The 14,818-nt window shown below is 36.9% G+C and overlaps 1 protein-coding gene across 2 annotated transcripts in view; it reads left to right on the top strand.

Annotated features, from left to right (window-relative positions):
- LOC136874350 (protein HGV2) overlaps positions 1–12,652 on the top strand; it is a 43,875-nt gene extending 31,223 nt beyond the window's left edge. The window contains exon 2 of one of the 2 annotated variants that reach the window (XM_067147987.2): positions 9,544–12,652. Coding sequence is in view for 1 of the 2 variants with exons in the window: in XM_067147988.2 (XP_067004089.2) it covers positions 9,544–9,548 (5 nt within the window). In the remaining variant the exon portion in view is untranslated. The remainder of the gene's footprint in view (positions 1–9,543) is intronic. The other variant, XM_067147988.2, reaches the window with a different exon arrangement.
- The last annotated feature ends 2,166 nt before the right edge of the window (positions 12,653–14,818 follow it).

The raw sequence follows: 14,818 nt of genomic DNA, 5'->3' as shown, positions 1-14,818 counted from the left end.
ATTGATCCACCTCCATGTTTTACGGTGGGTAGCGAATTTGCAGGTTTATTGGCTGTATTAACTTTTCTCCATACATAATTGTTTCCATCCGAACCGTATAGAGATATTTTGGTCTCATCTGACCAAATAACTTTGTTCCAGAATTTGCAATCCTTGTTTTCATACTCTCTGCAAAATTTCATTCTGGCTTGTCGATTTTTCTTAGTAACAAACGGCCTTTTCCGTGGTCGTCTACCGTGATAATCATATTTCCACAATACCCTACGAATTGTCTGACTTGACATTTTCTTCTTCGTACTTTCTTCCAGCATTACGCGGATCTTATGCGCACTTAATTGTGGATTCTGTTTTACTTGTTTCACAATATAACGTTCATCTCGCATATTCAGTATCTTTTCTTTGGCTTCCCTTGGCAAATTCTTTGTGGTTCCTCTATATCTGAATTTATTCAACACATAGTGTATTGTGGAATGAGGTTTATTTACTTTGCGTCCAATTTCACGCAAAGAATACCCTTGCATTCCGAGAGATACAAGTGCATTTTTTAGTTCGTCACTTAACTCTGTTCTTTTACCCATTAGGCCTATGTAACACACGGTCTGGTGCACTAACTGCGAAACTATACACACTAGCACAGCACAGATACACATCAGCTAGCTAGGAGTGTTCCCTAGCGATGAGGTAGTTAACGTGTACAAACAAGACTGTTGCAAGCAAATAGGCCACTACACAACATATACCACTCATATTTTTTTTAAAATGGTGTACCGAGACTTTTGATCGCTAACATAAAGTTCTCAACACCTTGTGCAATAACTTATCCATGTCTTGTGCACTGGTTATGTACTATTTAGAAATTTTTGCTATGGGCTTTACGTCGCACCGACACAGATAGGTCTTATGGCGACGATGGGATAGGAAAGGCCTAGGAGTTGGAAGGAAGCGGCCGTGGCCTTAATTAAGGTACAGCCCCAGCATTTGCCTGGTGTGAAAATGGGAAACCACGGAAAACCATCTTCAGGGCTGCCGATAGTGGGATTCGAACCTACTATCTCCCGGATGCAAGCTCACAGCCACGCGCTATTTAGAAATTATAAAGATATTATATCTGCTAAGTGGGGTGGACAATCAAGACTGTTATGCACTGTATATAATGAGTGAAATGTATTACAAAGTGATATAAACATATTTCATAAATATTTCAGCCTAGACTGTAATATTGAGTTTTTAAATATTGTTCCAATTCAAGCACTGGCGTCTCCGAAGACCTTAAAAAGTAGTTAGTGGGACGTAAAGCAAATAACATTATTATTATTAATTCAAGCACTGTATACTCTAAGAACAGGAAATTTCTATCTTACGGGACTCCTTTTAGTTTGATATTTAGTTTTGTACAGGGTAAAATAGTGAAAAAGGTTGTGTAATGGGACTGAACTTTTTCATTTTTGGCTTTTTAAGTTTTGTCAAATTAAATAGGACACACTACTGTCTTAGAACAGTAAATTAATTGTTGGAACTCTTCCAACTGCTTTTAGTGTGTTTGAAAGCTCATGCTATGCAATGGACATCAATGTTGAAGAATTTACCATCCCTTATTTACATGATAGCTCCATTCCTTGACAAATGATTGACGTAGTGACGAAGATACCAGCATCATCTGTTCAAATCCTGTGAGTTTTGATAATTAAAAAGGCCTAAAAAGCTTGGGTTCTATAATAACCTTTTGATTATTCAGGATCCTCTTTCTCTGTAGACCTCACCTCAATCAGATTTACTTTTCTTACAAAACGTACTTAAACATGTGATGGAAAAGAACTTGATGGAAGACTTAGAATGTTTCCTGCTTTTTGAATGTGATATTTTGCACATCAAGGCCTGTGTATCTTTTTTCTTTTGGAGGATTAGAACAGTAATTTTATTAAACACTATCCATATTTGTATCCTTTAAAACAGTGCATATGTATTATATTCTTACACATGTACTGTAAGTCTGGGAAATAAAGATTAAAGGGAAGCTAGGCACAAGAAAGTAGAAGCAGAGCCAGGCTTGGCTGGGTGTCTGGGATGTTCCACAAGTTATGTCATCAAGAGTGTTAGGAAGTGACATCTGCTAAAAACATCACTTGCATGTGTTACGGGGGATCCCTGTGTTAGTACCCCATCCTATTTTAATTGCATGACCAATAATTCTTTCCAGAAGATTTAGGTTATACTTTGTGGACTTTCAATTTCCTTCATAAGGTTAAAGTTTATTGCTTTCATTAACAGTAGAATGCTTGCTTTGTTGTTTTTTCAAGACTATGGTCAACAGCTTCAGTATTTGGTGCATGTGTCTGACTGGCTTTTGCAAGTGAGTTGTATTGATGTATTTGTTACTAATTTTGGACTAAGGTTGGAAAGAAGCATGTTGAGTATCATCCTGACATTCACCATAAGTTTAAGGAGAAAACACAAAAAGACACTTCTACTATGCACATCAAATTGAGCCCTGGAGAGGGGTAGAACTGCCTATTCACTCCTCTCCCCCAGAGATGCAGTGGTGCCGGAACGCACGGAACGGAGTCTGAAACCTATCTGGAAAGGCGGAACACAGTCTGAAATCTATTCCCATTTAAATTGGCTGAATTGTCTGTTTTATAACATTTTATAACCCCCACAGTATTTCAAAGGCCAATAACGAAGAACTTCTGTACGTAATTCAAACTGTCAACTGTATTATACTTACACTGACTTCGCCAGACTCTGGAATGTTTGATATTGAACATTACTTCAAACTTCTAAACATGGCAAAACATTTAATTTTTAAAATCGCTAGCCGTTTTCATTAGTATCGTTTCTTTCTTTCTTTCTCTTTTTCTTCTTTGATCCTGCTTGATTCAGTTTATGCTTCTGGCAGTTTTGAATCTTGATCAAGTTTAAGTATATAAAATGACTTTGATAAACAAGAAATGTCTATTTCACAAAGATGAAGGAGACCCTATTCAGTTAATTTAACAAACAGACTGCGAGAAATCTGGAGAATCTACTCACAAAAAGGAAGTTGGTGATGATGGCCACAGAGTTAATGTACTGTAAGTGATTTAAGTTAAGATGCCAGTAGTAATTCTTCCTGTGCAGTATTTGTAAGTGAAAGTTTGTCTTCATATCCAAAATACTGGACTGCTCAACAATAAGAAAACTTCTTGAATGTATATCCTTGGCTAGTTATTGAAGATCAGAAAATTAATTGTGTGGTTTTTCAAAGGGACTGGAAATTGGTTTGGTGTTGAAAAAGAGTAGGAAAACACTGAGATACGTATTATGGAAGCAAAAAAATGGGAACAACAAACATATACTGAGGAAGCAAATATTTTGTCTAAAGAATCGAAGACACAAGGAAATTCTTCCATCTGTAAGTCTCCGATTTGATTGAGATTTGGTACGATGACTTCAGTCAGCCATATCAAAATTAGATGCCCAGTCATATATTTAGTTCCTGTTTTGGCGTGTCAAAGTTTGCTCGTTTAAGTACAGCATAGACAGGAATGAGCGGAGGGAAGCAGGTAGTGGCGGGACGGCCAGCCAGTTGATGTGCTACGCTCTCACTCTCTCTCGCACACACATTACTTCCCCGCCTATACCTGCTTCCCTCTGTTTACTCCTGTCTAAGCTGTGCTTAAATTAGTAAACTTTGACACCCCAAAACAGGTGCTAAATATACGACTGGGCATCTAATGTTGATACGGCTGAGTAAAGTATTCCTACTGAAGTCATCGTACCAAATCTCAATCAGATTGGAAACTTACATTTGGAAGGGTTTAATTGTCAGATAAAGTTAACCCTGCAGAGAAGCTTTCGGTTAAAACATCTAATTGATCAACAACTCAGTAAACAGCATGAAATACCAAAAAGGTTTTACGTACAGCATACAGTGTAGCAAAAAATTGCATTTCATACAACAAATACAGTGATTTAATAGATCTGTAGGTAGCCAATGGACTGGATAATGGCATAGGTCAACAGAGTTGTACATCAGCTACCAGTATAATTGTATTGTTATGCAAGGAAATATTTGCAGCCGATTCTAAATTGTGGGTTATTATAGATGAATTGAAATCATCAAAAATATGTTTAATAGTATATATCCGTGCGTCTCTCAGTGGTGACGAAACAGTAATATTTTTCTTTAAATTGCTATAATTGGAGTTAGCTTCTTCTGAGAGTATAGTGAATACTCTTATTAACCTATTATATTCTAGTGGCCTCTCATGAATTTTTAGCAAAAAATGTTATTGGGTATGTGAAGGTGGTGGGAGTTCTGTACCGGTATGTATGTTGGTAATCAGCCTGAAGGCTGGTTTGATCCTCTGCAGCTCCGCCAACAGCTGTCATAAATAGCCTAGGCGTCACTGAAGAGGCGTACTAGGGAAATAAGGAGTGAGGTAGTTTCCCGTTGCTTTCCTCACTGAGTCAGCTGTTGCTATTACATATCATTCTCCCAAGCCCACTGAAATGCATGCACCAACCGACCCTATGAGCGATATTTTCACACCATTCATAACAGGGACTGGCTGCATAAGCAATGGTATTACTAGCATCGCTCATACCTCAGTCACTTTCATATTGTCAAAGCCAAGGATAAGACAGAGACAGGTCAATGAAAGTAACAAATTTGATATAGCCCATACCAGAAGACATAGTGCACTGTAAATACTACATCTTGCTAGTAAAGGCATGGTGGGAGTTCTATGATGAGTAAAAATCTGGTGGGCTGAAATTACTGAGTGTGAAGTATCCTTACTGTTTTCAATAATCGTCTGTGTCTTAGAATAGAACTCTGTCCTGGTTCAGTCCGGTGGTATTTGCAGGTGCTCAGATTTACCAGCACATAAAAGAATTCCTGCGGGGAGAAAATTACGGCACGTCGGCATCTCTGAAAATCGTCAAAAGTAGTTAGTGGGACGTAAAATAACATTATTAACAAAATAGAACTGAGTGTTGGTAACACCATAAACTCAGTGTCTGGAATGAATGCATTTTAGATTTTCATGGAATAAGTCTATTCAGTGTACCATAGATACCCAAAAAATCAACTACAGGCAAACGATCTAGGGCTGCAAATAGCATAAGTAGGGAGAATTCTGTCTGTGCACTGGGTACCTTCATCTCGTAGAGCTGCCATAAAGGGTTACAAAACTCTGCATGAGGATTTTCTAATGGCATCAGATGATCAGAACCATAGTTCTAAAGAGCGTTCAGTGCATAAAAGTCTCTGTCCTTATATTTTCTCAGACAAGTTTGTGTTTAATCCAGAACTAATAATTGATGATTTTAGAATAATTAATGAGTTATTGCAGAGAGACTCTACTCGTCTGACTGATGACTATAGAATAATTCATAGAAACAGTCATGATATTGAAAGAATATTTGAAGGAAGCTGAAATTGCCATACAAAATGGAAATTTTTGTGATGTTCCACTTAAAAAAGGGGTTTAAGTTTTGTGGTGAAAATAAATTGCGATACATTTCTCCAGAGTCTATCTGAAAATCAGCAATATTGTTGTCAATTTCCTCCAACTGCAGTTCTCTAAGTGATGCTGCCAATACATCAGAGTTCAAATCACTGATGGAACAAATCAAGTAATAGAACCTTCAATATGGCCAATAGATGTATATATTCCATGGCTTGAAGGAGAGAACAGATTTGCACAACTATGTAAAAAGTTCATGTCATTCGATATGGTTCATGAAGACATAAGGGATTTCATAAACAAGATACATTTTTCATATAAAGTATTATAATGACAAATACTATGCACGTTTTATGTTATTTTAAGTTATGTAGAACTGTATTACAGGTCAGTTAAGTTGATATTGAATTTAAGTTATATGTGAATTTGAAAAATACCTTCATAAAGGTTTTGCTATTATTGTATTTTTATAGTTATTTTTATTCACCAAATAATCTAGAAAATGAGTAAGATGTATAATAACTTATTGTCAGTGCTGTGGCAAATATTTCTTAATATGGAAACCAACTGCAACTGACAAAACTATTTAAAATAACTGATCAACCCTTAAGTTATGCTAACACAGCAAAATAATTCTGAGGTTTTGCTATAGCTGTGGTGTACAGCTTTCTTGCCCTTCTAATTTTGCATCTTCTTAAGATATGCAATTATTTTTCTGTTTTAATTGGTGAAAAGCCCTTCTTAGTTAACCCGTTACACATTCTTTCGTCTTTAGTTTGTGATAACACGAGTGAGTTTGAAACCTATTTCTGTTACCACTGCAATCCTGCTCTCACCACCACTACCACCACCACCACCCATTCCTGTTTAAGCTGCTTTGATCACCAGTCACTCTGGTAGCATGCTGTTGTTCTAAGCTCTCGGTCATTGGGCATTGGTGTGCTGAAATGAAATGTCGTATGGCTTTTAGTGCCGGGATATCTCAGGACGGGTTCGGCTCGTCAGGTGCAGGTCTTTCTATTTGACACCCGTAGGTGACCTGCGCGTCGTGATGAGGATGAAATGATGATTGAAGACAACACGTACACCCAGCCCCCGTGCCATTGGAATTAACCAATTAAGGTTAAAATCCCCGACCCGGCCAGGAATCGAACCCAGGACCCTCTGAACCGAAGGCCAGTACGCTGACCGTTCAGCCAGCGAGATTGGTGGTGTGCTAGAGTCTAGTGATGTCAAAGTACGTCAAATGTAGCGGCATACCTGCCAACCTTCCCGATTTAGGCGGTAGACTCCCAGTTTTTCCCACCTCCCGATTGTTATATTATTTCTCCCGATTTTTTCTTATTTTTTGGTGAACTTAAAACATTTGTTTTCAAATCCCACCATTTCCTCATTGTACGCCAGTGGCCGAAAGTCCTTCTCTCATTGGCCGCTTTCAAATGCAGCAATGACGTTTATTAATACGAGAAATGCACTCGAATGTTCGATGTTTATTGAAACCTGAATACTGCGACGCGTATATCGATTGTAAATCTCTCATTCTTGCATGCTGTGTTCGTGTACGTTCACGTCAGTCTAGTCGATTCTAGAGACTAGTCAGTCACTAGACTTGGAGTCTTTTTTTAGTAATTTAGTGACAGAATTTCAAAGATAGTGACTAGTGACTTTTCTAGAGATTTTAAGAGCCATTTGGACTCAATTCTGGCGAATTTCAATTTATTACTTGATAAAAACACCATTGCGCTTTGCATAATCGCGTGGGCGCGTGATGCAATATATTAATCTATGCATTTGGTAAGTAATGACATCTAAGTGCATGACTGATTCACATGTGAGGTGCATGGGTTCATACTATTTTCTGGAGTCTTATCAGAGACCGATCATCTTACATACTTTCTGCATGGGAATAGAGATGTGTAATTTTTAGCCGTGTAGCCTCATATACAGGCCCCGATTTCAAGTAGTTAGCGCCCTGGGCAAACAATATTTAGCCACACCCCCTCCCCCCCCCCTTGCTCGTTTTCCTCTTCATCTAAAAATGTTGTTTACAAATTAAATATTACAGTTTTCAAGATTATGCGTTTTAAAACAGCACATTATGCAAATACAGTTCATTCTCATAATTAAACTTAGCACATCTGTAGAGTCTATTAAAAGCATAAGGAGAGGAGGGATGCAAATGGGGTATGAGGAAGATGAGCACACCCAGGAGGAGGTCTGAAGCATGCCACAAATTTTTGGTCAACGTGGATAGCGGTATAATTAGAAGGAAGGTCCATGATATTAATTCGTAAGGAATACCTACGGTGAGTTCTTAAAGAAGTCATTTGATTTTGAAAGGAGCAAGAAAACTTTGAGGAAAATATTACGAGACATAGATTTTAACTTTTTCAAAGGCAACAGTTAGTCTGTAGAGCTGTTTTAAAGGAACTACAAAATATTGGAAGGATTATTGTGACATGAGTATGTTGATGAAACATGGATTCATCCTCATTTTGTTGTTAAGAATCGAGGATGAAATATGGGTCACCAATTATAAGTCGAGACAGAGACTAGTTATTACTCATGCAGGAGGTGGTAAGGGTTTTATTGTAGGAACCTGTGTGATTTGTAAATCAAAACTGAGATTACAGAAGATCGAACGACAAATTGGAAGAATTTGTATCAGTAAAAACTATCAAAAAGATGGGCAATGGCGAATAGTACCCAACAACGTTGTAAATAAAAAAAATTAGAACCCATTACTGATACAATGAGCAATGCCAGATTCGCAACCTTTGAAACAGCCAGGGTCGCATCCTTTCAACTCCTAGCCCTTTCCTATCCCATCGTCGCCATAATACCTATCTGTGTCGGTGCGACGTAAAGTAAATTAAAAAAAAAATACTCTGTATATAGCAGTAATCCCATCTATCAGACATGACTGGCAACAGAAGACAAGCACATCACAACAAACAATTGTCAATGTAATGTTATTGTTGTTCAATGTTATGAGCTTCCTGTATTGTAGGCCTTCACATTTAGTTTTCTTTCGACTCTGTAATATTAGGGCGTCTTACGAAATTATTTATAGCGTAGGCTGTATTTCTTTATTCCCCGACTTTACACAAGGATTTTCATTAAATTCTGTTTACCCATTTTCTCGTGACTTGGCGCTGATATGGACTTAGCCACAAAAATACAAATTCATGAATATCTCTGTTATAGCCGGTACGATAAAAACGTATAAGACATAAAAGATCGGAAATTTAATACTGTATAACTTTAGTAATTTAGTATTTGTCGATAGGCCCAGTAATAACACAAATATTTGAGAATTAAATTTTAGGCCTTCCCCTCAACTACCATTCCAGCCAGCATGAATAAAATTATTTACAGGCAAGATTGTAGCAATTTATTTCCCGACTTTGCATACCGATTTTCATTAAGATAGGACCACTAATAACGTAAATATTTGAGAATTAAATTTTAGGCCTTCCCCCAAACTACCATTTCTCTCAGCGTGAATAAGATTATGTATGGCCTAGATTGTAGCGGCTTGTTCCCGGACACTACATACTGATTTTCATTAAATTCTCTTCAGCCGTTTTCTCGTGATGCGTGAACATACATACATACAGACGGACAGACAGAAATTACGGAAAATTAAAAAGTGCATTTTCTTGCTACTATGGACACAACCGATACAGAAATACTGTCCTTTTTAAATTCTGAGCAATGTACAGACAAAACTCTTATTTTATATATATAGATTTACTATTATTCAGGGACAAAAAGAAATTCCTGTTTTTAATTTTAGGGCACTTGGCTGTACTAAAATTATTAAATTACAGTTTAATTAGAACAATTTAATTCAAAATTGATATATGGAAAAATTAAAAGGAAAAATAGAATTTATCAGAAATTTAAGCACTAGGAAATTTAAAAGAAAGTTGTCTCACTTTGAAAGCACATCACAAATTGTTGTATGTCTGTGAGTGAGGGTTTTTTTTTAATTTCTCGTACTATATAATGTTTTTAATACCTATTTTATTGTATTTTCAGGAGTAACATTTTTCATCCAAATAATTCATAAATCATGTTCTCTTTTTAGATTGAATACATCATGGACAGTCTGGAGGAGAATGCCTGTATTAACCATTACCACCAATGAAGTGAATTATAGTTAATGTATGATGTCAAGTTCAATGATGATTCTTTAAGTGATTTTTTTTTTTTGTAATAGTTATACTGTACAAGACTGACAATTTAAAACTGTTTGTGAGAAACGTGTTCCATGTTTTTTATGATGTATGAAATCCTTATGTCGTCGGCCAATATCTTGTATATTAGTAATAACTATTTATTGCACTTTTGTGCGTGTTTTCTATCTGTATGTGTATATAATTAATTTTTTGTACTTTTATGGGCATCTACCCAGTGAAAATGAGTCCTCTTGTACTGAATATTTTAAGCATCTATTAATGTCTTTCAATGTATGAAATATAGAAATCATGTGAATATATTGACATTTATGGATGTCTTAATTTCTTGTTATGTATGTTCTGAATGTATGAATTTCCTGCTGCTGACTAATTTTGAAGATTTCTTCATCTGTGAGTGTTCACAAGAATGTTGTAATTTGCCTCTGCTTCTCTTATAAGTGAGTTCCATCATGTAGCAAAATTGTATGCTAATACTATTTTTTTTAATTACCTGTACGTTGCACTGACACAAATAGGTCTTATAGTGACTATAGGACAGGAAAGGGCTACCTTGATTTAGGTACAACCCCAGTATTTGCTTGTTATGAAAATGGGGAAACCACAGGCCCCATCTTCAGGGCCGCCAACAATCTGACAGCTACACGACACAAACCACGCAGCCACTCACTCGGTGGCAGTAATACTCTCCACGTTTTAATTACAAGCATTCCTTAGGAAATTCAGTTTGATGTAGTAAAGTTATACAGTAATACTATTGTTGTTTGGGTCATTAGTTCATAGACTGGTTGGATGCAGTCTCCATGCCATCCTATCCTGTGCTGGTCTTTCCATTTCTACATAACTACTACATCCCACGTCTGCTGTAATCTGTTTTGTCATATTCAATCCTTGGTCTACCCCTACTGTTCTTACCACCTACACTTCCCTCAAAAATTAACCAGACAACTCCTAGGTGTCTTATGAAGTGCTTTATCATTCTGTCTCTTCTACTGGTCAAATTTACCAAAATCGTTCACCTCTCACAAGTCAGACTCCTTTGCTGAATGGTCAGCATTGAGGTCTTCAGATCAGAGGGACCTGTATTCGATTCCTGGCCGGGTCTGGGATTTTAATTGCATCTGATTCATTCTTCTGGCATGGGGACTGGGTATTTGTATTTGTCCCAACACTCTCCTTTCATATTCAGACAACACACCACACCATCAACCACCACAGAATTATGCAATAATGGATACATCCCTGCAGAGGGGCATCCATCCGTAAAACAGGGCTGAATCCACATGTGCGACAGATTGCACCCATGACACCACTGCTGTTGGGAAAGCGGTAGTAGAAGAAGAAATAGTAGTAGTTAGCCTCTTGCAAATTAGATTCAGTATCTCTTTATTCGTGATTCGATCTATCCATCTCACCTTAAGCATTTTTCTGTAAAACCACATTTCAAATTATTCTATTTTCTCTCTGAGCTAGTTACTGTCCATGCTTCACTTCCGTACAATGTAACGCTCCAGACACCTCTATATTAATGTTCAAAGCGAGCAAATTTTGTTTTCTTAAGATAGGCCTTCCCTGTTTGTGCTAGTCTGCATTTTATGCCCTCATTTTTACCATTGTTAGTTATCCTACTACCCACTTCCTTTAAGACTTCATTCCCTAATCTAATATTTCCTGCACCACCTGACTTCATTTGAAAGCGCTTCATTATTTTTGTTTTAGATTTGCTTATTTTCATCTTGCACTCTTTCCCAAGACAACTGTGTCCATGACATTCAGCAGTTTCCCCAGATCTTCTGCAGACTCATATAAAATATCATCAGCAGATCTCGAGCTTTGAATTCCTCTCCTTGGATTGTGATTCCCTTTTCATATAGCCTACCTCTTTGATTCCCTTTACTGCCTGTTCTACATAAACATTGAAAAGGAGAGGAGACAAAACTGCAGCCTTGTCTCACTCCTTTATAGATTGTAACTTCTTTTCCATAGCCTTTAATTCTTATCACTTCAGGCTGAATTTTGTACAGATTGTAGATAATCCTTCTTTCTGGGCATATGATCCTGATGACCTTCAGAATCTCAAATAGCTTGGTCCAGTCAGCTTTATTGAATGCCTTTTAACCTTAGCCAAGTGTTACATGTCTTTATCCGGAATTTTGAGTTAAGCGCTTTTGTGACCAAATGTTTCCTCTTGGGATTGAAATTAGCCGATAGATGCCAAGGAGCGTATAGACAGGGCCTTTATTTAGGCTAAACATAGGGGTTTTGGATTAAAAAAGGAAGGTGTTTGTTCCGAAGCGTGGTTTCCATGCTGGTGTACTTCATATAAGTTTGTTGACATTGTGAAAGTTAGTGTTTTGCCTTTTTTAGGCGTTATGTAGCAGAAATATATTCAGAACAAGAGTAAAATAGTCACAGTTATTAAATAGTGATGATGAATACCCGGAAATGAGTGATAATCGGTGGGAAAGCAAGGAAAGTGAAATCATTGCAAGTGAAAATAACCTAAGTGATGGAGCAGACGTAGACGATGAAAGGGTTCTGTGGCCTGTGTTGTCTGTAAAGCTCAAAAAGTAAGAAAATGGACTATTTATTATTGTAAAATTTGCACAGCAAAGTCATTCTTATACCCTGATACATGCTTTGAAATATATCAAACAAGTGAAAGTTTCTAAACTGTCAGGGAAGACTCAACATCATGTGTATAACATTGTATCATAAATACTAGTTAGATTGTTACTGCATATGTTTATTAGTGAATTTGCTAGTTCAGTATTTATAGCAGTAGTCATAGTGACTTACGAAATAGGGTAGAAAGTGAATTACAGTTCAGTTGTTTAGTGATCTTAACAGAGACTACTTTTGTGTTGTGCCTTGTGCCATTTTTGCACTAAAACGAGTGGTTAAGGATTTATTTTTTCAAGCTGACCTCCTGAAATCAGGTATGACTTAATAAAACTTAAGACTATTTACCTATTTGCATTTTCATGTGTGTGAAGAATAAAAAATACTTTTACAAAAAATAATTATGCTCACAAGCAAAAACTTATCCTCTTGGCAAAGGTTAAACTGATCTTCTCCCGATGCAGCTTCAGCTTGTCTTTCCATTCTTCTGTAAATATGTATTAAAATTTTGCGAATGTGAGGTACTAGACTAATATTCTGGTAGTTCTCACACCTTATTTTCTTGTGAATAGGCATGACAGCATTGTCTAAAATCAGATAGCGCTTCTGCTGTATCATACATCTTACGCACTAAATGGAATAATCTCACCATTCCGGTTTCTCTTAAGGCTGTCAGTAATTTTGAGGGTAGGAGATAGATATGAGATATCCACCTTTCAATACCCTCAGTAAAATGACAGATTTTAGATCATTTCACAATTTTGAGGGTATGTCATCAATTCCAGCTGCTTTGTTCGTATTTAGGTCTTGCAAAGCTCTGTAATATTCTGACCTCAAAACTGTCTCCCATTTCATCACCATCAACAGCCTCTTGTTCCAAAACCTTGTCATGCACTTCTTTCCCTTGATAAAATTGTTGAATGTGTTCCTGCTATCTGTCTTTGTCTTCTTTCCTTAGAAGTGGTTTTCCATATGAGATCCAGCATACACTTAGTTTTCCTTTTCCAAAGGTTTCCTTGATTTTCCTATATGCCACATCTACCTTTCCTACAACCATACATCCTTCAGCATCCTTGCACTTCTTTCAACCATTCTTCCTTAACTGTCCTGTACCTATCTACTTCATTCTTTAATCGCCTGTATTCTTTTCTGCCCTTCCCATTTCTTAAATTCTTGTACTTTTGCTGTTAGTTCGATAAAAATTTCATTATGATCCATATTGACAGTAGTTACAATTGGTAGGCAAAATAGGTCCATCTGTTCAATACCACACTAATAAAACATGTAACTATATTTGTTCAAAGATCAGTTACATTATCATATAATTAGTACATAGGACCAGTTTTGGCTGCTTGGGCCATCATGAGCTGTAAAGATTAACCCTCGAAGTGGCGGTCATTTATCCTGTAATGGCAGCGATATTTTACCGGTGTTGCAGACTCTTAGTATAAATTGTGTTAAAAATCGTTGACTTGTTATACATACATAAACAGCACACCCTCTTATCATCAAAAGTACAAGGAATAAGATGATGATGATACTAAAGCTGTTATTTATCATCCACAAAGTGTAAGACCAAAAAATATGTTGAATTTGTTTATATTATTTATTTTTGCAAAAGTTTTACTATATATAAAATGTTTATATTTAGGTAAATTTAAAAAAATGACATATACAAAACAAGCACCAGTTCATAGTAAATAGGTGCGTACCAGTATATAGTTTATAATACTGTTCTTAGCTGGAAGAATTATACAACAATGTATACAACAATTGTATACTACCACTTGTACATTTCACTCAGAGTAACTTGGGTGGGTCTTTCTTTTTACTCCATGATTGTGAGGCCTCCAGAAGTGCACTAGTTTATAACACCCCTGGTGAATACCACCATTACATCCTCGACACCTTCTTCTTTACTTTCAAGCACACAACACATAGGCGATTGTTATTCTGTGGCAATATTTCGAGAGCATGAGAGGGGCCTCCTGCATGACCTGTTGACCTCACAACTGGAATTGGGAACTGTTCATTTAGCAATCCCCTAACTATAGTGATCATGAAGTCTCATCTTGCTAAAGGCTTATCCGTGTTCTTTATGTACAGGGCGTATGTGTCAAATAATGTCATATCTAGAAGATTTGAAAAAACTGCTTCCAGTACCTTCTAGTGGGTCTGGAACAAGTGGCATGGAAAATGCACTTAACTTTATTATCTACACCTCCCATTAAGTTATTGCACTTATGAATCGGTAATGGTTTCAACCCCTCATTTCCCTCAGTGTAACATCCCGTTGTGAGACAATAAACTGGTTTCCTTGTTCTCGTCTCTTTATAAGCAACCAGTAGAACGTCACCTTGCCTAAAGTAAACGATTTGCCTAGGTTCAAGTTTTGTACCTAAAACAATCTGAGATTCACTGTTCTTGTGAGGAAATGATTCAGTATTGCTGAGATGAGTGCATATCAACACTTCAGATTGATATCAGAAGGAAAACTGGCGACTAAATATAGCTGGCTCAGCTGAGACATTCGTGTGGCCGGCC

This window comes from Anabrus simplex, chromosome 5 (assembly GCF_040414725.1).
Source record: "Anabrus simplex isolate iqAnaSimp1 chromosome 5, ASM4041472v1, whole genome shotgun sequence".
Classification (NCBI taxonomy): domain Eukaryota; kingdom Metazoa; phylum Arthropoda; class Insecta; order Orthoptera; family Tettigoniidae; genus Anabrus; species Anabrus simplex.
The sequence above is the reverse complement of the archived record's forward strand: the minus strand, read 5'-3'. Positions and strand labels throughout refer to the sequence as shown.